At 61.0% G+C, this 21893-nt stretch overlaps 1 protein-coding gene across 1 annotated transcript; it reads left to right on the top strand.

Moving 5' to 3' along the window:
- Positions 1–4256: 4256 nt before the first annotated feature.
- LOC132388147 (formin-like protein 2) lies at positions 4257–21594 on the top strand (the record flags this gene model as incomplete). Its single annotated transcript, XM_059960499.1, has 4 exons — positions 4257–4341; positions 7998–8032; positions 20549–20671; positions 21413–21594. Coding segments are annotated over 4 exons (425 nt in total), but the record flags the coding sequence as incomplete, so codon positions are not given.
- Between the last annotated feature and the right edge of the window lie 299 nt (positions 21595–21893).

The raw sequence follows: 21893 nt of genomic DNA, 5'->3' as shown, positions 1-21893 counted from the left end.
CCTCCCCCTCCCCCGTCCCCCCACCCTCTGCCGGTCGTACCCCCCTCGGGCCCTGTGAGTGTCACCCTCCCCTCCCCTCCCCCGTCCCCCTCACCCTCTGCCGGTCGTACCCCCCTCGGGCCCTGTGAGTGTCACCCTCCCCTCCCCTCCCCCGTCCCCTCACCCTCTGCCGGTCGTACCCCCCTCGGGCCCTGTGAGTGACACCCTCCCTCCCCCGTCCCCCCACCCTCTGCCGGTCGTACCCCCCCTCGGGCCCTGTGAGTGACACCCTCCCCTCCCCTCCCCCGTCCCCTCACCCTCTGCCGGTCGTACCCCCCTCGGGCCCTGTGAGTGTCACCCTCCCCTCCCCTCCCCCGTCCCCCCCACCCTCTGCCGGTCGTACCCCCCCTCGGGCCCTGTGAGTGTCACCCTCCCCTCCCCTCCCCCGTCCCCCCACCCTCTGCCGGTCGTACCCCCCTCGGGCCCTGTGAGTGTCACCCTCCCCCTCCCCCGTCCCCCCACCCTCTGCCGGTCGTACCCCCCTCGGGCCCTGTGAGTGTCACCCTCCCCTCCCCGCCCCTCACCCTCTGCCGGTCGTACCCCCCTCGGGCCCTGTGAGTGACACCCCTCCCCCTCCCCCGTCCCCCCACCCTCTGCCGGTCGTACCCCCCTCGGGCCCTGTGAGTGTCACCCTCCCCTCCCCTCCCCCGTCCCCCCACCCTCTGCCGGTCGTACCCCCTCGGGCCCTGTGAGTGTCACCCTCCCCTCCCCTCCCCCGTCCCCCCACCCTCTGCCGGTCGTACCCCCCTCGGGCCCTGTGAGTGACACCCTCCCTCCCCTCCCCCGTCCCCACCACCCTCTGCCGGTCGTACCCCCCTCGGGCCCTGTGAGTGTCACCCTCCCCTCCCCTCCCCCGTCCCCCCACCCTCTGCCGGTCGTACCCCCCTCGGGCCCTGTGAGTGTCACCCTCCCCTCCCCTCCCCCGTCCCCTCCACCTCTGCCGGTCGTACCCCCCCTCGGGCCCTGTGAGTGACACCCTCCCCTCCCCCGTCCCCCACCCTCTGCCGGTCGTACCCCCCTCGGGCCCTGTGAGTGACACCCTCCCCTCCCCTCCCCCGTCCCCCCCACCCCTCTGCCGGTCGTACCCCCCTCGGGCCCTGTGAGTGTCACCCTCCCTCCCCTCCCCCGTCCCCCCACCCTCTGCCGGTCGTACCCCCCTCGGGCCCTGTGAGTGTCACCCTCCCCTCCCCTCCCCCGTCCCCCCACCCTCTGCCGGTCGTACCCCCCTCGGGCCCTGTGAGTGTCACCCTCCCCTCCCCTCCCCCGTCCCCCCACCCTCTGCCGGTCGTACCCCCCTCGGGCCCTGTGAGTGACACCCTCCCCTCCCCTCCCCCGTCCCCCACCCTCTGCCGCGTCGTACCCCCCCTCGGGCCTGTGAGTGTCACCCTCCCCTCCCCTCCCCCGTCCCCCCACCCTCTGCCGGTCGTACCCCCCTCGGGCCCTGTGAGTGACACCCTCCCCTCCCCTCCCCCGTCCCCCCACCCTCTGCCGGTCGTACCCCCCTCGGGCCCTGTGAGTGTCACCCTCCCCTCCCCCCGTCCCCCCACCCTCTGCCGGTCGTACCCCCTCGGGCCCTGTGAGTGTCACCCTCCCCTCCCCTCCCCCGTCCCCTCACCCTCTGCCGGTCGTACCCCCCTCGGGCCCTGTGAGTGACACCCTCCCCTCCCCTCCCCCGTCCCCCCACCCTCTGCCGGTCGTACCCCCCTCGGGCCCTGTGAGTGACACCCTCCCCTCCCCTCCCCCGTCCCCCCCACCCTCTGCCGGTCGTACCCCCCTCGGGCCCTGTGAGTGACACCCTCCCCTCCCCTCCCCCGTCCCCCCACCCCTCTGCCGGTCGTACCCCCCTCGGGCCCTGTGAGTGTCACCCTCCCCTCCCCCGTCCCCTCACCCTCTGCCGGTCGTACCCCCCTCGGGCCCTGTGAGTGACACCCTCCCCTCCCCTCCCCCGTCCCCCACCCTCTGCCGGTCGTACCCCCCCTCGGGCCCTGTGAGTGACACCCCCTCCCCTCCCCCGTCCCCCCACCCCTCTGCCGGTCGTACCCCCTCGGGCCCTGTGAGTGACACCCTCCCCTCCCCTCCCCCGTCCCCCCACCCTCTGCCGGTCGTACCCCCCTCGGGCCCTGTGAGTGTCACCCTCCCCTCCCCCTCCCCCGTCCCCCCACCCTCTGCCCGGTCGTACCCCCCTCGGGCCCTGTGAGTGACACCCTCCCCTCCCCTCCCCCGTCCCCCCACCCTCTGCGGTCGTACCCCCCTCGGGCCCTGTGAGTGACACCCTCCCCTCCCCTCCCCCGTCCCCCCACCCTCTGCCGGTCGTACCCCCCTCGGGCCCTGTGAGTGTCACCCTCCCCTCCCCTCCCCCGTCCCCCCACCCTCTGCCGGTCGTACCCCCCTCGGGCCCTGTGAGTGTCACCCTCCCCTCCCCCGTCCCCCTCACCCTCTGCCGGTCGTACCCCCCTCGGGCCCTGTGAGTGACACCCTCCCCTCCCCCGTCCCCCCACCCTCTGCCGGTCGTACCCCCCTCGGGCCCTGTGAGTGTCACCCTCCCCTCCCCCGTCCCCCCACCCTCTGCCGGTCGTACCCCCCTCGGGCCCTGTGAGTGACACCCTCCCCTCCCCTCCCCCGTCCCCCCACCCTCTGCCGGTCGTACCCCCCTCGGGCCCTGTGAGTGTCACCCTCCCCTCCCCCCGTCCCCCACCCTCTGCCGGTCGTACCCCCCTCGGGCCCTGTGAGTGACACCCTCCCCTCCCCTCCCCCGTCCCCCCACCCTCTGCCGGTCGTACCCCCCCTCGGGCCCTGTGAGTGTCACCCTCCCCCTCCCCCGTCCCCCTCACCCTCTGCCGGTCGTACCCCCCTCGGGCCCTGTGAGTGACACCCTCCCCTCCCCTCCCCCGTCCCCTCACCCTCTGCCGGTCGTACCCCCCTCGGGCCCTGTGAGTGTCACCCTCCCCTCCCCTCCCCCGTCCCCCCACCCTCTGCCGGTCGTACCCCCCCTCGGGCCCTGTGAGTGTCACCCTCCCCTCCCCTCCCCCGTCCCCCCACCCTCTGCCGGTCGTACCCCCCTCGGGCCCTGTGAGTGTCACCCTCCCCTCCCCTCCCCCGTCCCCCCACCCTCTGCCGGTCGTACCCCCCCTCGGCCCTGTGAGTGTCACCCTCCCCTCCCCCGTCCCCTCACCCTCTGCCGGTCGTACCCCCCTCGGGCCCTGTGAGTGACACCCTCCCCTCCCCTCCCCCGTCCCCCCACCCTCTGCCGGTCGTACCCCCCTCGGGCCCTGTGAGTGACACCCTCCCCTCCCCCGTCCCCTCACCCTCTGCCGGTCGTACCCCCCTCGGGCCCTGTGAGTGACACCCTCCCCTCCCCTCCCCCGTCCCCCCACCCTCTGCCGGTCGTACCCCCCTCGGGCCCTGTGAGTGACACCCTCCCCTCCCCTCCCCCGTCCCCCCCACCCTCTGCCGGTCGTACCCCCCTCGGGCCCTGTGAGTGTCACCCCTCCCCTCCCCCTCCCCCGTCCCCGCCCCCACCCTCTGCCGGTCGTACCCCCCTCGGGCCCTGTGAGTGTCACCCTCCCCTCGCCCCTCCCCCGTCCCCCCCACCCTCTGCCGGTCGTACCCCCCTCGGGCCCTGTGAGTGTCACCCTCCCCTCCCCCGTCCCCCCACCCTCTGCCGGTCGTACCCCCCTCGGGCCCTGTGAGTGTCACCCTCCCCTCCCCCGTCCCCCCACCCTCTGCCGGTCGTACCCCCCTCGGGCCCTGTGAGTGACACCCTCCCCTCCCCCGTCCCCCCACCCTCTGCCGGTCGTACCCCCCTCGGGCCCTGTGAGTGTCACCCTCCCCTCCCCTCCCCCGTCCCCCACCCTCTGCCGGTCGTACCCCCCTCGGGCCCTGTGAGTGTCACCCTCCCCTCCCCTCCCCCGTCCCCCCACCCTCTGCCGGTCGTACCCCCCTCGGGCCCTGTGAGTGTCACCCTCCCCTCCCCCTCACCCCGTCCCCCCACCCTCTGCCGGTCGTACCCCCCTCGGGCCCTGTGAGTGTCACCCTCCCCTCCCCTCCCCCGTCCCCCCACCCTCTGCCGGTCGTACCCCCCTCGGGCCCTGTGAGTGTCACCCTCCCCTCCCCCCCTTCCTGCTCTGCTGTCCCCCTCACCTCTCTCGCACTCCGTCCCGTCCCCCTTCTCGCTCTCCGCTGTCTCCTTTACACCTGCTCCCTCTCTGTCTCTCCAGGTGCAATGGAATCGGACACTGTCTGTCCCTGTGCGGAGAACATGTTCTTCGACGTTAGGACTGAAGATTGCAAGGACTGTGAGAGGTGAGAATGTAACCCTTTCAGTAAGGAGGGAGATTCACTCTGAGTCTGACCCCGGGAGTGTGTGATGGACGGTGTGGAGGGAGATTCACTCTGTGTCTGACCCCGGGAGTGTGTGATGGGACGGTGTGGAGGGAGATTCACTCTGTGTCTGACCCCGGGGGTGTGTGATGGGACGGTGTGGAGGGAGATTCACTCTGTGTCTGACCCCGGGAGTGTGTGATGGGACGGTGTGGAGGGAGATTCACTCTGTGTCTGACCCCGGGAGTGTGTGATGGGACGGGTGTGGAGGGAGATTCACTCTGTGTCTGACCCCGGGAGTGTGTGATGGGACGGTGTGGAGGGAGATTCACTCTGTGTCTGACCCCGGGGGTGTGTGATGGGACGGTGTGGAGGGAGATTCACTCTGTGTCTGACCCCGGGAGTGTGTGATGGGACGGTGTGGAGGGAGATTCACTCTGTGTCTGACCCCGGGAGTGTGTGATGGGACGGTGTGGAGGGAGATTCACTCTGTGTCTGACCCCGGGAGTGTGTGATGGGACGGTGTGGAGGGAGATTCACTCTGTGTCTGACCCCGGGAGTGTGTGATGGGACGGTGCGGAGGGAGATTCACTCTGTGTCTGACCCCGGGAGTGTGTGATGGGACGGTGTGGAGGGAGATTCACTCTGAGTCTGACCCCGGGAGTGTGTGATGGGACGGTGTGGAGGGAGATTCACTCTGTGTCTGACCCCGGGAGTGTGTGATGGGACGGTGTGGAGGGAGATTCACTCTGTATCTGACCCCGGGTGTGTGTGATGGGACGGTGTGGAGGGAGATTCACTCTGTGTCTGACCCCGGGAGTGTGTGATGGGACGGTGTGGAGGGAGATTCACTCTGTGTCTGACCCCGGGAGTGTGTGATGGGACGGTGTGGAGGGAGATTCACTCTGTGTCTGACCCCGGGAGTGTGTGGTGGGACGGTGTGGAAGGAGATTCACTCTGTGTCTGACCCCGGGAGTGTGTGATGGGACGGGTGCGGAGGGAGATTCACTCTGTGTCTGACCCCGGGTGTGTGTGATGGGACGGTGCGGAGGGAGATTCACTCTGAGTCTGACCCCGGGAGAGTGTGATGGGACGGTGTGGAGGGAGATTCACTCTGTGTCTGACCCCGGGAGTGTGTGATGGGACGGTGCGGAGGGAGATTCACTCTGTGTCTGACCCCGAGAGTGTGTGATGGGACGGTGCGGAGGGAGATTCACTCTGTGTCTGACCCCGGGAGTGTGTGATGGGACGGTGTGGAGGGAGATTCACTCTGTCTCTGACCCCGGGAGTGTGTGATGGGACGGTGCGGAGGGAGATTTACTCTGTGTCTGACCCCGGGAGTGTGTGATGGGACGGTGTGGAGGGAGATTCACTCTGTGTCTGACCCCGGGAGTGTGTGATGGGACGGTGTGGTGGGAGATTCACTCTGTGTCTGACCCCGGGAGTGTGTGATGGGACGGTGTGGAGGGAGATTCACTCTGTCTGACCCCGGGAGTGTGTGATGGGACGGTGTGGTGGGAGATTCACTCTGTATCTGACCCCGGGAGTGTGTGATGGGACGGTGCGGAGGGAGATTCACTCTGTGTCTGACCCCGGGAGTGTGTGATGGGACGGTGTGGAGGGAGATTCACTCTGTGTCTGACCCCGGGAGTGTGTGATGGGACGGTGTGCAGGGAGATTCACTCTGTGTCTGACCCCGGGAGTGTGTGATGGGACGGTGTGGAGGGAGATTCACTCTGTGTCTGGCCCCGGGAGTGTGTGATGGGACGGTGTGGAGGGAGATTCACTCTGTGTCCGACCCCGGGAGTGTGTGATGGGACGGTGTGCAGGGAGATTCACTCTGTGTCTGACCCCGGGAGTGTGTGATGGGACGGTGTGGAGGGAGATTCACTCTGTGTCTGACCCCGGGAGTGTGTGATGGGACGGTGTGGAGGGAGAGTCAATCAGTGTCTGACCCTGGGGTGTGTGATGGGACGGTGCGGAGGGAGATTCACTCTGTGTCTGACCCCGGGAGTGTGTGATGGGATGGTGTGGAGGGAGATTCACTCTGTGTCTGACCCCGGGAGTGTGTGATGGGACGGTGTGGAGGGAGATTCACTCTGTGTCTGACCCCGGGAGTGTGTGATGGGACGGTGCGGAGGGAGATTCACTCTGTGTCTGACCCCGGGAGTGTGTGATGGGATGGTGTGGAGGGAGATTCACTCTGTGTCTGACCCCGGGAGTGTGTGATGGGACGGTGTGGAGGGAGATTCACTCTGTGTCTGACTCCGGGAGTCTGTGATGGGACGGTGAGGAGGGAGATTCACTCTGTGTCTTACCCCGGGGGTGTGTGATGGGACGGTGTGGAGGGAGGGTCACTCTGTGTCTGACCCCGGGAGTGTGTGATGGGACGTTGTGGAGGGAGATTCACTCTGTGTCTGACCCCGGGAGTGTGTGATGGGACGGTGTGGAGGGTGACTCACTCTGTGTCTGACAACGGGAGTGTGTGATGGGACGGTGTGGAGGGAGATTCACTCTGTGTCTGACCCCGGGAGTGTGTGATGGGACGGTGTGGGGGGAGATTCACTCTGTGTCTGACCCCGGGAGTGTGTGATGGGACGGTGCGGAGGGAGATTCACTCTGTGTCTGACCGCGGGAGTGTGAGATGGGACGGTGTGGATGGAGATTCACTCTGTGTCTGACCCCGGGAGTGTGTGATGGGACGGTGTGGAGGGAGATTCACTCTGTGCCTGACCCCGGGAGTGTGTGATGGGACGGTGTGGAGGGAGATTCACTCTGTGTCCGACCCCGGGAGTGTGTGACGGGACGGTGTGGAGGGAGATTCACTCTGTGTCTGACCCCGGGAGTGTGTGATGGGACGGTGTGGAGGGAGATTCACTCTGTGTCTGACCCCGGGAGTGAGTGATGGGACGGTGTGGAGGGAGATTCACTCTGTGTCTGACCCCGGGAGTGTGTGATGGGACGGTGTGGAGGGAGATTCACTCTGTATCTGACCCCGGGAGTGTGTGATGGGACGGTGTGGAGGGAGATTCACTCTGTGTCTGACCCCGGGAGTGTGTGATGGGACGGTGTGGAGGGAGGGTCACTCTGTGTCTGACCCCGGGAGTGTGTGATGGGACGTTGTGGAGGGAGATTCACTCTGTGTCTGACCCCGGGAGTGTGTGATGGGACGGTGTGGAGGGAGATTCACTCTGTGTCTGACCCCGGGAGTGTGTGATGGGACGGTGTGGAGGGAGATTCACTCTGTGTCTGACCCCGGGAGTGTGTGATGGGACGGTGCGGAGGGAGATTCACTCTGTGTCTGACCCCGGGAGTGTGTGATGGGATGGTGTGGAGGGAGATTCACTCTGTGGCTGACCCCGGGAGTGTGTGATGGGACGGTGTGGAGGGAGATTCACTCTGTGTCCGACCCCGGGAGTGTGTGAGGGGACGGTGTGGAGGGAGATTCACTCTGTGTCTGACCCCGGGAGTGTGTGATGGGACGGTGTGGAGGGAGATTCACTCTGTGTCTGACCCCGGGAGTGTGTGATGGGACGGTGTGGAGGGAGATTCACTCTGTGTCTGACCCCGGGAGTGTGTGATGGGACGGTGTGGGGGAAGATTCACTCAGTGTCTGATTCCACTGTTGTTATTTACAGTTGCGAAGGTGTTGTGCAATGTAAGCTATGTAAAGGTAAATGCTTTTCAGTCTGTTCTTCGCTGTCCCACCGACCCCTGGGTTAGGGAGGGTTGGTGGTGAATTACCCCTGGGTTCCCCCTCCCCGTCCGTGTCGCACCGACCCCTGGGTTAGGGAGGGATGGTGTTGAATTACCCCTGTGTTCCCCCTCCCCGTCCGTGTCCCACCGACCCCTGGGTTAGGGAGGGATGGCGTTGAATCGGCCCTGGGTTAGGGAGGGATGGTGTTGAATTACCCCTGGGTTCCCCCTCCCCGTCCGTGTCCCACCGACCCCTGGGTTAGGGAGGGATGGCGTTGAATTGGCCCTGGGTTAGGGAGGGATGGTGTTGAATTACCCCTGGGTTCCCCCTCCCCGTCCGTGTCCCCCCGACCCCTGGGTTAGGGAGGGATTGCAGGTGTTTGGGTGCTGGGAACTGATGGTCGTGCCGATCAAGCAGAGACAGGTGATGGAGGTGTGTGTGTGTCCCACCCTTCTGCACCGATGTCACGCTGACCCTCGACGTTCCCCTTCGATCACTGTGAATGACAGAGTTGGCAGATTACTATCTAAATGGAGTCATCAGTCATGGGTGAGTGGGCAAATGTATGGCAGATGCAGTTTAGTGTGAATAAATGTGAGGTTATCCACTTTAGTGGCAAGAACAGGAAGGCAGATTACTATCTAAATGGAGTCAAGTTAGGAAAAGGGGAAGTACAACGAGATCTAGGTGTTCTTGTACATCAGTCACTGAAAGCAAGCATGCAGGTACAGCAGGCAGTGAAGAAAGCTAATGGCATGCTGGCCTTTATAACAAGAGGAATTGAGTATAGGAGTAAAGAGGTCCTTCTGCAGCTGTACAGGGCCCTGGTGAGACCACACCTGGAGTATTGTGTGCAGTTCTGGTCTCCAAATTTGAGGAAGGACATTCTTGCTATTGAGGGAGTGCGGCGTAGGTTCACGAGGTTAATTCCCGGGATGGCGGGACTGTCACATGTTGAAAGATGGAAGCGACTGGGCTTGTACACACTGGAATTTAGAAGGATGAGAGGGGATCTGATTGAAATATATAAGATTATTAAGGGATTGGACACGCTGGAGGCAGGAAGCATGTTCCCGATGTTGGGTGAGTCCAGAACCAGAGGCCACAGTTTAAGAATGAGAGGTCGGCCATTTAGAACCGAGATGCGGAGAAACTTTTTCACCCAGAGAGTGGTGGATCTGTGGAATGCTCTGCCCCAGAAGGCAGTGGAGGCCAAGTCTCTGGATGCATTCAAGAGAGAGTTAGATAGAGCTCTTATAGATAGCGGGGTCAAGGGATATGGGGAGAGGGCAGGAACGGGGTACTGATTGTGGACGATCAGCCACGATCACAGTGAATGGCGGGGCTGGCTAGAAGGGCCGAATGGCCTACCCCGGCACCTACTGTCTGTTGTCTCTCTAGTCTTGAACTCGATCAACCCAGAGAAGTGACAGTTGGTTCATTTTGGTCGGTCAAATATGATGGCAGAATATAGTATTAATGGTAATACAGTATAATAGGACCCTGGTCAGACCCCACTTGGAGTACTGTGCTCAGTTCTGGTCGCCTCACTACAGGAGGGACGTGGAAACCATAGAAAGGGTGCGGAGGAGATTTACAAGGATGTTGCCTGGATTGAGTTTAGGAGCCGAGGGGTAATGTTACAGCTCTATAGGACCCTGGTCAGACCCCACTTGGAGTACTGTGCTCAGTTCTGGTCGCCTCACTACAGGAAGGACGTGGAAGCCATAGAAAGGGTGCGGAGGAGATTTACAAGGATGTTGTCTGGATTGGGGAGGGTGCCCTGTGAGAACAGGTTGAGTGAACACGGGCCCAGCTGACCGTTCCGGGAACGGAGGGGTTAACAGGCGGGGAGCGCCCGGCGTCCTTGGGCCTGCCCGCTCTGGAATTCAGAGTGCGGGGGCTGATCTGCTTGTAGCCTGCGGAACGGGGTGAATCCTCGGGCGGGGGGGTGTAGCCTGAACGAGAGGGCGGGAGGAGTTTCTTTTTTGGTCAAGTTAATGCTCCCTTGCCAAGACATGACAAGTCAACTTTTATTGGCATTTCCATGTAAGGGAGAAATACAAAGAGATCTCGGAGTCCTTGTTCACCAGTCACTGAAGGTGAATGAGCAAGTGCAGCAGGCAGTGAAGAAGGCTAATGGAATGGTGGCCTTTATTACAAAGGGAATTGAGTACAAGAGCAAAGAAATCCGCTTGCATTTGTACAGGACCCTGGTGAGACCACACCTGGAGTATTGTGTACAGTTTTGGGTCTCCAGTGTTAAGGAAGGACATCCTGGCTGTAGAGGAAGTGCAGCGTAGATTCACCAGGTTAATTCCTGGGATGTCCGGTCTGTCTTACGCAGAGAGGTTAGAGAGTCTGGGCTTGTACACGCTGGAATTAAGGAGATTGAGAGGGGATCTGATTGCAACATGTAAGATTATTAAGGGATTGGACAAGATAGAGGCAGGAAATATGTTCCAGATGCTGGGAGAGTCCAGTACCAGAGGGCATGGTTTGTGAATAAGGGGTAGGTCATTTAGGACAGAGTTAAGGAAAAACTTCTTCTCCCAGAGAGTTGTGGGGGTCTGGAATGCACTGTCTCGGAAGGCAGTGGAGGCCAATTCTCTGGATGCTTTCAAGAAGGAGCTGGATAGGTATCTGATGGATAGGGGAATCAAGGGATATGGGGACAAGGCAGGAACGGGGTATTGATAGCAGATGATCAGCCATGATCTCAGAATGGCGGTGCAGGCTCGAAGGGCCGAATGGTCTACTTCTGCAGCGATTGTCTATTGTCTATTGATCCCAAGCATTCTTTGGAGCGTAGCAGGTGAATGAGTAGTCAAGTCACTTTTATTGTCGTTTCGACCATAACTGCTGGTACAGTACACAGTAAAAACGAGACAACGTTTTTCAACACAGGAAAAAGCTACACTAGACTACAGACCAACTGCAAGAGCCGGGGGTTAATGCTCCCTTGCCAAAACAAGTCAAGTCACTTTTATTGGCATTTCGACCATAACTGCCGGCACAGTACACAGTAAAAACGAGACAACAGTTTTCAGGACCATGGTGTTACATGACACAGTACAAAAACTAGACTGAACTACATAAAAACAACACAGAGAAAGCTACACTAGACTACAGACCTACCCAGGACTGCATACAGTGCACAGAACAGAGCAGGCATTACAATAAATAATAGACAGGACAATAGGGCAGTAAGGTGTCAGTCCAGGCTCTGGGTATTGAGGAGTCTGATGGCTTGGGGGAAGAAACTGTTACACAGTCTGGTCGTGAGAGCCCGAATGCTTCGGAGCCTTTTCCCAGACGGCAGGAGGGAGAAGAGTTTGTACGAGGGGCGCGTGGGGTCCTTCATAATGCTGTTTGCTTTGCGGGTGGAAAGTATCCGTGGGACAGTCGATCGCTCCCTGGCCGGCCGGTATGCGGTTTTGGGATCAGCCATGACGGATCGGTCCAACTCCGCCTCCGGGTCTTCCGGTCCTGTCCGAGAAGTGACTTGGATCCGCCCCAGCTTGCCTTCCCGGATCCCAGACGGGCCCCGCCTCACCGGCTCCTCGCCCCACCCTGGGACGTCTGGGTCGCAGGCGGGCACTTCGGGGTGCTGCTGGTCGATCGCAACCCGTGCACTTGGCACCAGCGTCCGCTCAGAGCGACTCGCTCCGCACCGACGGCTGTGCGCCCAAGCCCGGCTCCGACGCCAGATTCCGACGACGGGGGCTGAGGGATCAGCGCGGGGGAGGGAGACTGGAAACAACGACACGACCACAGCCCCCTCGCTCAGACCAAGGAGATGACTCAGGGGAGGGAAACCAGGGGTCCACGAGTCAGTCCTCGTCGGAGGGTCAGGGACGGAGAGAGCTTTAAATTCCTGGCTCTCGTCATCCCGGAGCAACTACCCTGGACACAGCAAGTAAGAGCAAAGATAGCATGACAGAGCCTCTGCTTCCTTCGGAGTCTGCAGAGGTTCGGTATGACGTGGAAAACTTTGACAAACTTCTGCAGTTGTGTGGCGGAGGGTATATTGACTGACTGTGTCACAGCCTGGGATGGAAACACCAACGCCCTTGAACGGAAAATCTTCCAGAAGGCCCAGCCCATCAGGGGTAGACCTTTCCCAGCGCTGAGCACGTCGTAAGAGATCTTCACCACCCTTTTCTCACTGCTGCCGTCAGGAAGGAGGTACAGGAGCCGCAGGACCCACACCACCAGCTTCAGGGACAGTTATTACCCCTCAACCATCAGGAAGGAGGTACAGGAGCCTCAGGACCCACCCCACCAGGTTCAGGGACAGTTATTACCCCTCAACCATCAGGAAGGAGGTACAGGAGCCTCAGGACCCACACCGCCAGGTTCAGGGACAGTTATCACCCCTCAACCATCAGGAAGGAGGTACAGGAGCCGCAGGACCCACACCACCAGGTTCAGGGACAGTTATCACCCCTCAACCATCAGGAAGGAGGTACAGGAGCCTCAGGACCCACACCACCAGGTTCAGGGACAGTTATCACCCCTCACCCAACAGGAAGGAGGTACAGGAGCCGCAGGACCCACACCACCAGGTTCAGGAACAGTCATTACCCCTCTACCATCAGGAAGGAGGTACAGGAGCCTCAGGACCCACACCACCAGGTTCAGGGACAGTTATCCCCCCTCAACCATCAGGAAGGAGGTACAGGAGCCGCAGGACCCACACCACCAGGTTCAGGGACAGTTATTACCCCTCAACCATCAGGAAGGAGGTACAGGAGCCTCAGGACCCACACCACCAGGTTCAGGGACAGTTATCACCCCTCAACCATCAGGAAGGAGGTACAGGAGCCTCAGGACCCACACCACCAGGTTCAGGGACAGTTATCACCCCTCAACCATCAGGAAGGAGGTACAGGAGCCGCAGGACCCACACCACCAGGTTCAGGGACAGTTATTACCCCTCAACCATCAGGAAGGAGGTACAGGAGCCTCAGGACCAACACCACCAGGTTCAGGGACAGTTATCACCCCTCAACCATCAGGAAGGAGGTACAGGAGCCGCAGGACCCACACCACCAGGTTCAGGGACAGTTATTACCCCTCAACCATCAGGAAGGAGGTACAGGAGCCTCAGGACCCACACCACCAGGTTCAGGGACAGTTATCACCCCTCACCCAACAGGAAGGAGGTACAGGAGCCGCAGGACCCACACCACCAGGTTCAGGAACAGTCATTACCCCTCTACCATCAGGAAGGAGGTACAGGAGCCTCAGGACCCACACCACCAGGTTCAGGGACAGTTATCCCCCCTCAACCATCAGGAAGGAGGTACAGGAGCCTCAGGACCCACACCACCAGGTTCAGGGACAGTTATTACCCCTCAACCATCAGGAAGGAGGTACAGGAGCCTCAGGACCCACACCACCAGGTTCAGGGACAGTTATTACCCCTCAACCATCAGGAAGGAGGTACAGGAGCCTCAGGACCCACACCACCAGGTTCAGGGACAGTTATTACCCCTCAACCATCAGGAAGGAGGTACAGGAGCCTCAGGACCCACACCACCAGGTTCAGGGACAGTTATCACCCCTCACCCAACAGGAAGGAGGTACAGGAGCCGCAGGACCCACACCACCAGGTTCAGGAACAGTCATTACCCCTCTACCATCAGGAAGGAGGTACAGGAGCCTCAGGACCCACACCACCAGGTTCAGGGACTATTACCACCCCTCAACCATCAGGAGGGAGGTACAGGAACCTCAGGACCCACACCGCCAGGTTCAGGGACAGTTATCACCCCTCAACCATCAGGAAGGAGGTACAGGAGCCTCAGGACCCACACCACCAGGTTCAGGGACAGTTATCACCCCTCAACCATCAGGAAGGAGGTACAGGAGCCGCAGGACCCACACCACCAGGTTCAGGAACAGTCATTACCCCTCTACCATCAGGAAGGAGGTACAGGAGCCTCAGGACCCACACCACCAGGTTCAGGGACAGTTATCCCCCCTCAACCATCAGGAAGGAGGTACAGGAGCCTCAGGACCCACACCACCAGGTTCAGGGACAGTTATTACCCCTCAACCATCAGGAAGGAGGTACAGGAGCCTCAGGACCCACACCACCAGGTTCAGGGACAGTTATCACCCCTCAACCATCAGGAAGGAGGTACAGGAGCCTCAGGACCCACACCACCAGGTTCAGGGACAGTTATCACCCCTCAACCATCAGGAAGGAGGTACAGGAGCCGCAGGACCCACACCACCAGGTTCAGGGACAGTTATTACCCCTCAACCATCAGGAAGGAGGTACAGGAGCCTCAGGACCAACACCACCAGGTTCAGGGACAGTTATCACCCCTCAACCATCAGGAAGGAGGTACAGGAGCCGCAGGACCCACACCACCAGGTTCAGGGACAGTTATTACCCCTCAACCATCAGGAAGGAGATACAGGAGCCTCAGGACCCACACCACCAGGTTCAGGGACAGTTATCACCCCTCACCCAACAGGAAGGAGGTACAGGAGCCGCAGGACCCACACCACCAGGTTCAGGAACAGTCATTACCCCTCTACCATCAGGAAGGAGGTACAGGAGCCTCAGGACCCACACCACCAGGTTCAGGGACAGTTATCCCCCCTCAACCATCAGGAAGGAGGTACAGGAGCCTCAGGACCCATACCACCAGGTTCAGGGACAGTTATCCCCCCTCAACCATCAGGAAGGAGGTACAGGAGCCTCAGGACCCACACCACCAGGTTCAGGGACAGTTATCACCCCTCAACCATCAGGAAGGAGGTACAGGAGCCTCAGGACCCACACCACCAGGTTCAGGGACAGTTATCACCCCTCAACCATCAGGAAGGAGGTACAGGAGCCGCAGGACCCACACCACCAGGTTCAGGGACAGTTATTACCCCTCAACCATCAGGAAGGAGGTACAGGAGCCTCAGGACCCACACCACCAGGTTCAGGGACAGTTATCACCCCTCACCCAACAGGAAGGAGGTACAGGAGCCGCAGGACCCACACCACCAGGTTCAGGAACAGTCATTACCCCTCTACCATCAGGAAGGAGGTACAGGAGCCTCAGGACCCACACCACCAGGTTCAGGGACAGTTATCCCCCCTCAACCATCAGGAAGGAGGTACAGGAGCCTCAGGACCCACACCACCAGGTTCAGGGACAGTTATTACCCCTCAACCATCAGGAAGGAGGTACAGGAGCCTCAGGACCCACACCACCAGGTTCAGGGACAGTTATTACCCCTCAACCATCAGGAAGGAGGTACAGGAGCCTCAGGACCCACACCACCAGGTTCAGGGACAGTTATTACCCCTCAACCATCAGGAAGGAGGTACAGGAGCCTCAGGACCCACACCACCAGGTTCAGGGACAGTTATCACCCCTCACCCAACAGGAAGGAGGTACAGGAGCCGCAGGACCCACACCACCAGGTTCAGGAACAGTCATTACCCCTCTACCATCAGGAAGGAGGTACAGGAGCCTCAGGACCCACACCACCAGGTTCAGGGACTATTACCACCCCTCAACCATCAGGAGGGAGGTACAGGAACCTCAGGACCCACACCGCCAGGTTCAGGGACAGTTATCACCCCTCAACCATCAGGAAGGAGGTACAGGAGCCTCAGGACCCACACCACCAGGTTCAGGGACAGTTATCACCCCTCAACCATCAGGAAGGGGGTACAGGAGCCTCAGGACCCACACCACCAGGTTCAGGGACAGTTATTACCCCTCAACCATCAGGAAGGAGGTACAGGAGCCTCAGGACCCACACCACCAGGTTCAGGGACAGTTATCACCCCTCAACCATCAGGAAGGAGGTACAGGTGCCTCAGGACCCACACCACCAGGTTCAGGGACAGTTATCACCCCTCAACCATCAGGAAGGAGGTACAGGAGCCTAAGGGCCCACACCACCAGGTTCAGGGACAGTTATCACCCCTCACCCAACAGGAAGGAGGTACAGGAGCCGCAGGACCCACACCACCAGGTTCAGGAACAGTCATTACCCCTCTACCATCAGGAAGGAGGTACAGGAGCCTCAGGACCCACACCACCAGGTTCAGGGACAGTTATCCCCCCTCAACCATCAGGAAGGAGGTACAGGAGCCTCAGGACCCACACCACCAGGTTCAGGGACAGTTATTACCCCTCAACCATCAGGAAGGAGGTACAGGAGCCTCAGGACCCACACCACCAGGTTCAGGGACAGTTATCACCCCTCAACCATCAGGAAGGAGGTACAGGAGCCTCAGGACCCACACCACCAGGTTCAGGGACAGTTATCACCCCTCAACCATCAGGAAGGAGGTACAGGAGCCGCAGGACCCACACCACCAGGTTCAGGGACAGTTATTACCCCTCAACCATCAGGAAGGAGGTACAGGAGCCTCAGGACCAACACCACCAGGTTCAGGGACAGTTATCACCCCTCAACCATCAGGAAGGAGGTACAGGAGCCGCAGGACCCACACCACCAGGTTCAGGGACAGTTATTACCCCTCAACCATCAGGAAGGAGGTACAGGAGCCTCAGGACCCACACCACCAGGTTCAGGGACAGTTATCACCCCTCACCCAACAGGAAGGAGGTACAGGAGCCGCAGGACCCACACCACCAGGTTCAGGAACAGTCATTACCCCTCTACCATCAGGAAGGAGGTACAGGAGCCTCAGGACCCACACCACCAGGTTCAGGGACAGTTATCCCCCCTCAACCATCAGGAAGGAGGTACAGGAGCCTCAGGACCCACACCACCAGGTTCAGGGACAGTTATTACCCCTCAACCATCAGGAAGGAGGTACAGGAGCCTCAGGACCCACACCACCAGGTTCAGGGACAGTTATTACCCCTCAACCATCAGGAAGGAGGTACAGGAGCCTCAGGACCCACACCACCAGGTTCAGGGACAGTTATTACCCCTCAACCATCAGGAAGGAGGTACAGGAGCCTCAGGACCCACACCACCAGGTTCAGGGACAGTTATCACCCCTCACCCAACAGGAAGGAGGTACAGGAGCCGCAGGACCCACACCACCAGGTTCAGGAACAGTCATTACCCCTCTACCATCAGGAAGGAGGTACAGGAGCCTCAGGACCCACACCACCAGGTTCAGGGACTATTACCACCCCTCAACCATCAGGAGGGAGGTACAGGAACCTCAGGACCCACACCGCCAGGTTCAGGGACAGTTATCACCCCTCAACCATCAGGAAGGAGGTACAGGAGCCTCAGGACCCACACCACCAGGTTCAGGGACAGTTATCACCCCTCAACCATCAGGAAGGAGGTACAGGAGCCGCAGCACCCACACCACCAGGTTCAGGAACAGACATTACCCCTCTACCATCAGGAAGGAGGTACAGGAGCCTCAGGACCCACACCACCAGGTTCAGGGACAGTTATCCCCCCTCAACCATCAGGAAGGAGGTACAGGAGCCTCAGGACCCACACCACCAGGTTCAGGGACAGTTATTACCCCTCAACCATCAGGAAGGAGGTACAGGAGCCTCAGGACCCACACCACCAGGTTCAGGGACAGTTATCACCCCTCAACCATCAGGAAGGAGGTACAGGAGCCTCAGGACCCACACCACCAGGTTCAGGGACAGTTATCACCCCTCAACCATCAGGAAGGAGGTACAGGAGCCGCAGGACCCACACCACCAGGTTCAGGGACAGTTATTACCCCTCAACCATCAGGAAGGAGGTACAGGAGCCTCAGGACCAACACCACCAGGTTCAGGGACAGTTATCACCCCTCAACCATCAGGAAGGAGGTACAGGAGCCGCAGGACCCACACCACCAGGTTCAGGGACAGTTATTACCCCTCAACCATCAGGAAGGAGATACAGGAGCCTCAGGACCCACACCACCAGGTTCAGGGACAGTTATCACCCCTCACCCAACAGGAAGGAGGTACAGGAGCCGCAGGACCCACACCACCAGGTTCAGGAACAGTCATTACCCCTCTACCATCAGGAAGGAGGTACAGGAGCCTCAGGACCCACACCACCAGGTTCAGGGACAGTTATCCCCGGGACAGTTATCCCCCCTCAACCATCAGGAAGGAGGTACAGGGAGCCTCAGGACCCATACCACCAGGTTCAGGGACAGTTATTACCCCTCAACCATCAGGAAGGAGGTACAGGAGCCTCAGGACCCACACCACCAGGTTCAGGGACAGTTATCACCCCTCAACCATCAGGAAGGAGGTACAGGAGCCTCAGGACCCACACCACCAGGTTCAGGGACAGTTATCACCCCTCAACCATCAGGAAGGAGGTACAGAGCCGCAGGACCCACACCACCAGGTTCAGGGACAGTTATTACCCCTCAACCATCAGGAAGGAGGTACAGGAGCCTCAGGACCCACACCACCAGGTTCAGGGACAGTTATCACCCCTCACCCAACAGGAAGGAGGTACAGGAGCCGCAGGACCCCACACCACCAGGTTCAGGAACAGTCATTACCCCTCTACCATCAGGAAGGAGGTACAGGAGCCTCAGGACCCCACACCACCAGGTTCAGGGACAGTTATCCCCCCTCAACCATCAGGAAGGAGGTACAGGAGCCTCAGGACCCACACCACCAGGTTCAGGGACAGTTATTACCCCTCAACCATCAGGAAGGAGGTACAGGAGCCTCAGGACCCACACCACCAGGTTCAGGGACAGTTATTACCCCTCAACCATCAGGAAGGAGGTACAGGAGCCTCAGGACCCACACCACCAGGTTCAGGGACAGTTATTACCCCTCAACCATCAGGAAGGAGGTACAGGAGCCTCAGGACCCACACCACCAGGTTCAGGGACAGTTATCACCCCTCACCCAACAGGAAGGAGGTACAGGAGCCGCAGGACCCACACCACCAGGTTCAGGAACAGTCATTACCCCTCTACCATCAGGAAGGAGGTACAGGAGCCTCAGGACCCACACCACCAGGTTCAGGGACTATTACCACCCCTCAACCATCAGGAGGGAGGTACAGGAACCTCAGGACCCCACCACCGCCAGGTTCAGGGACAGTTATCACCCCTCAACCATCAGGAAGGAGGTACAGGAGCCTCAGGACCCACACCACCAGGTTCAGGGACAGTTATCACCCCTCAACCATCAGGAAGGGGGTACAGAAGCCTCAGGACCCACACCACCAGGTTCAGGGACAGTTATTACCCCTCAACCATCAGGAAGGAGGTACAGAAGCCTCAGGGACCCACACCACCAGGTTCAGGGACAGTTATCACCCCTCAACCATCAGGAAGGAGGTACAGGTGCCTCAGGACCCACACCACCAGGTTCAGGGACAGTTATCACCCCTCAACCATCAGGAAGGAGGTACAGGAGCCTCAGGGCCCACACCACCAGGTTCAGGGACAGTTATCACCCCTCAACCATCAGGAAGGAGGTACAGGAGCCTCAGGACCCACACCGCCAGGTTCAGGGACAGTTATTACCCCTCAACCATCAGGAAGGAGGTACAGGAGCCTCAGGACCCACAACACCAGTTTCAGGGACAGTTATTACCCCTCAACCATCAGGAAGGAGGTACAGGAGCCTCAGGACCCACACCACCAGGTCTGGGAACAGTTGTCACCCCTCAACCATCAGGAAGGAGGTACAGGAGCCTTAGGACCCACACCACCAGGTCTGGGAACAGTTGTCACCCCTCAACCATCAGGAAGGAGGTACAGGAGCCTCAGGGACCCGCACCCACCAGGTCCAGGGACGGTTATTAACCCCTCAACCATCAGAAGGAGGTACAGGAGCCTCAGACCCACACCACCAGGTTCAGGGACAGTTATTACCCCTCAACCATCAGGAAGGAGATACAGGAGCCTCAGGACCCACACCACCAGGTTCAGGGACAGTTATCACCCCTCAACCATCAGGAAGGAGGTACAGGAGCCTCAGGACCCACACCACCAGGTTCAGGGACAGTTATCACCCCTCAACCATCAGGAAGGAGGTACAGGAGCCTCAGGGACCCACACCACCAGTTCAGGGACAGTTATCACCCCTCAACCATCAGGAAGGAGGTACAGGAGCCTCAGGACACACAACACCAGTTTCAGGGACAGTTATTACCCCTCAACCATCAGGAAGGAGGTACAGGAGCCTCAGGACACACAACACCAGTTTCAGGGACAGTTATTACCCCCCTCAACCATCAGACTCTTGAACCAGAGGGGACAACTTCACTCGCCCCATCGCTGAACTGTCCCACAACCTCTGGACTGATTTTCACTGACTCTGCAGGTTGTGTTTTCAATATTAGTTGCTCACTTAAATAATTTAAAAAAAAATCTTTTTTTTTTGTATTTTGCTCGCTCAGATGCCCCGTTTGACAACAACTTTACTTCGGTAAACCGCGGCCCCTCCCCCGTCCCCCTGCCCCGCTCCCCGTCCCTGTCCGACCTGGGTCCGGGAGGGCGTGGAATGGCTCCCTATTTTAACCCGCTCTCCCCGTTGCCCCCCGCAGGAGGCAGCCCGTACTTCCTGCTCAGCATCATCTCCTCCTCCATCGCGCTGGGGACGCTGTTGGTCGGGGCGGGCTACCTGATTTCCCACAGGACCAGCAGGGGCTGCAAGTGGCCCCTCTCCGGTGAGTGTCTGCAGGAGGGGAGGGGTCCCGTCGGGAGGGAGCGGCCGGGCGGAGGGAGGTGTCCCGTCGGGAGGGGGCCACCGGGCTCAGGGAGGGGTCCCGTCCGGAGGGGGCGCCCAGACGGAGGGAGGGGTCCCGTCGGGAGGGGGCGGCCGGGCGGAGGGAGGGGTCCCGTCCGGAGGGGGGCGCCCAGACGGAGGGAGGGGTCCCGTCGGGAGGGGGCGGCCAGGCGGAGGGAGGGGGGTCCCGTCGGGAGGGAGCGGCCGGGCTCAGGGAGGGGTCCCGTCCGGAGGGAGTGGCCGGGCGGAGGGAGGGGGTCCCGTCAGGAGGGAGCGGCACGGGCGGAGGGAGGGGGTCCCGTCGGAAGGGAGCAGCCGGGCGGAGGGAGGGGTCCTGTCGGGAGGGAGCGGCCGGGCGGAGGGAGGGGGTCCCGTCCGGAGGGGACGGCTGAGCGGAGGGAGGGGGTCCCGTCGGGGGTGGGGGAGCGGGCCGGGCGGGTGGGAGGGACGTGTAGGGAGGGAGCGGCCGGGCAGAGGGAGGGACATGTAGGGAGGGAGCGGCCTGGCGGAGGGAGGGGGTCCCGTCTGTGAGGAGCGGCCGGGGTGGAGGGAGGGACGTGTAGGGGGTCGGGGTCCCGTCGTTGACTCCTGCAGGGAGAGGGGATGGGGGGTGTGGGTGGGGGAGAAACACGGGGCTCCCGTCGGGCCCCAAGACTGACTGCATTTCTCGATGTTTCTGCAGGGAGGGCGAGGAGCCGAGACCCCTTCCACTCGGAGGTGAAGGGGAGCACGCCGGAGGTGAGTTGCTTCCTCCGGGGACCCTCGTTCCCTCCCGCCCCGGCCTTCCCCTTCCCTCCGAGGCCCTCACCCCCTCCTCCTGCCCCTCTTCCACCCCCCCCATGGGACACTCCCTTCCCTTCCCCCGCCTTTCCTGACCTCTTCCCCCCAATTCACTCTACCCCCTCTGCCCCTCCATCTCCCCCTCTTTCCCCATCTTCCCCTCCACCCCCCTCCTCCAACACCCCTAAACCTCCCTCCTCTGGACCCTTCCTCCTCCCCCTCCAAACCCCTTGCAAGCCCCCCCTCCTCCCAACCACCCTCCTCCCAACTCCCCCTCCTCCAACCACCCTCCTCCCAACACCCCCTCCTCCAACCACCCTCCTCCCAACACCCCCTCCTCCCAACCCCCTTCCCTCCAACACCCCCTCCTCTAAACCCCCCTC

Source organism: Hypanus sabinus, unplaced genomic scaffold (genome assembly GCF_030144855.1).
Source record: "Hypanus sabinus isolate sHypSab1 unplaced genomic scaffold, sHypSab1.hap1 scaffold_2707, whole genome shotgun sequence".
Lineage (NCBI taxonomy): Eukaryota > Metazoa > Chordata > Chondrichthyes > Myliobatiformes > Dasyatidae > Hypanus > Hypanus sabinus.
This window is presented reverse-complemented; position numbering and strand designations above follow the sequence as displayed.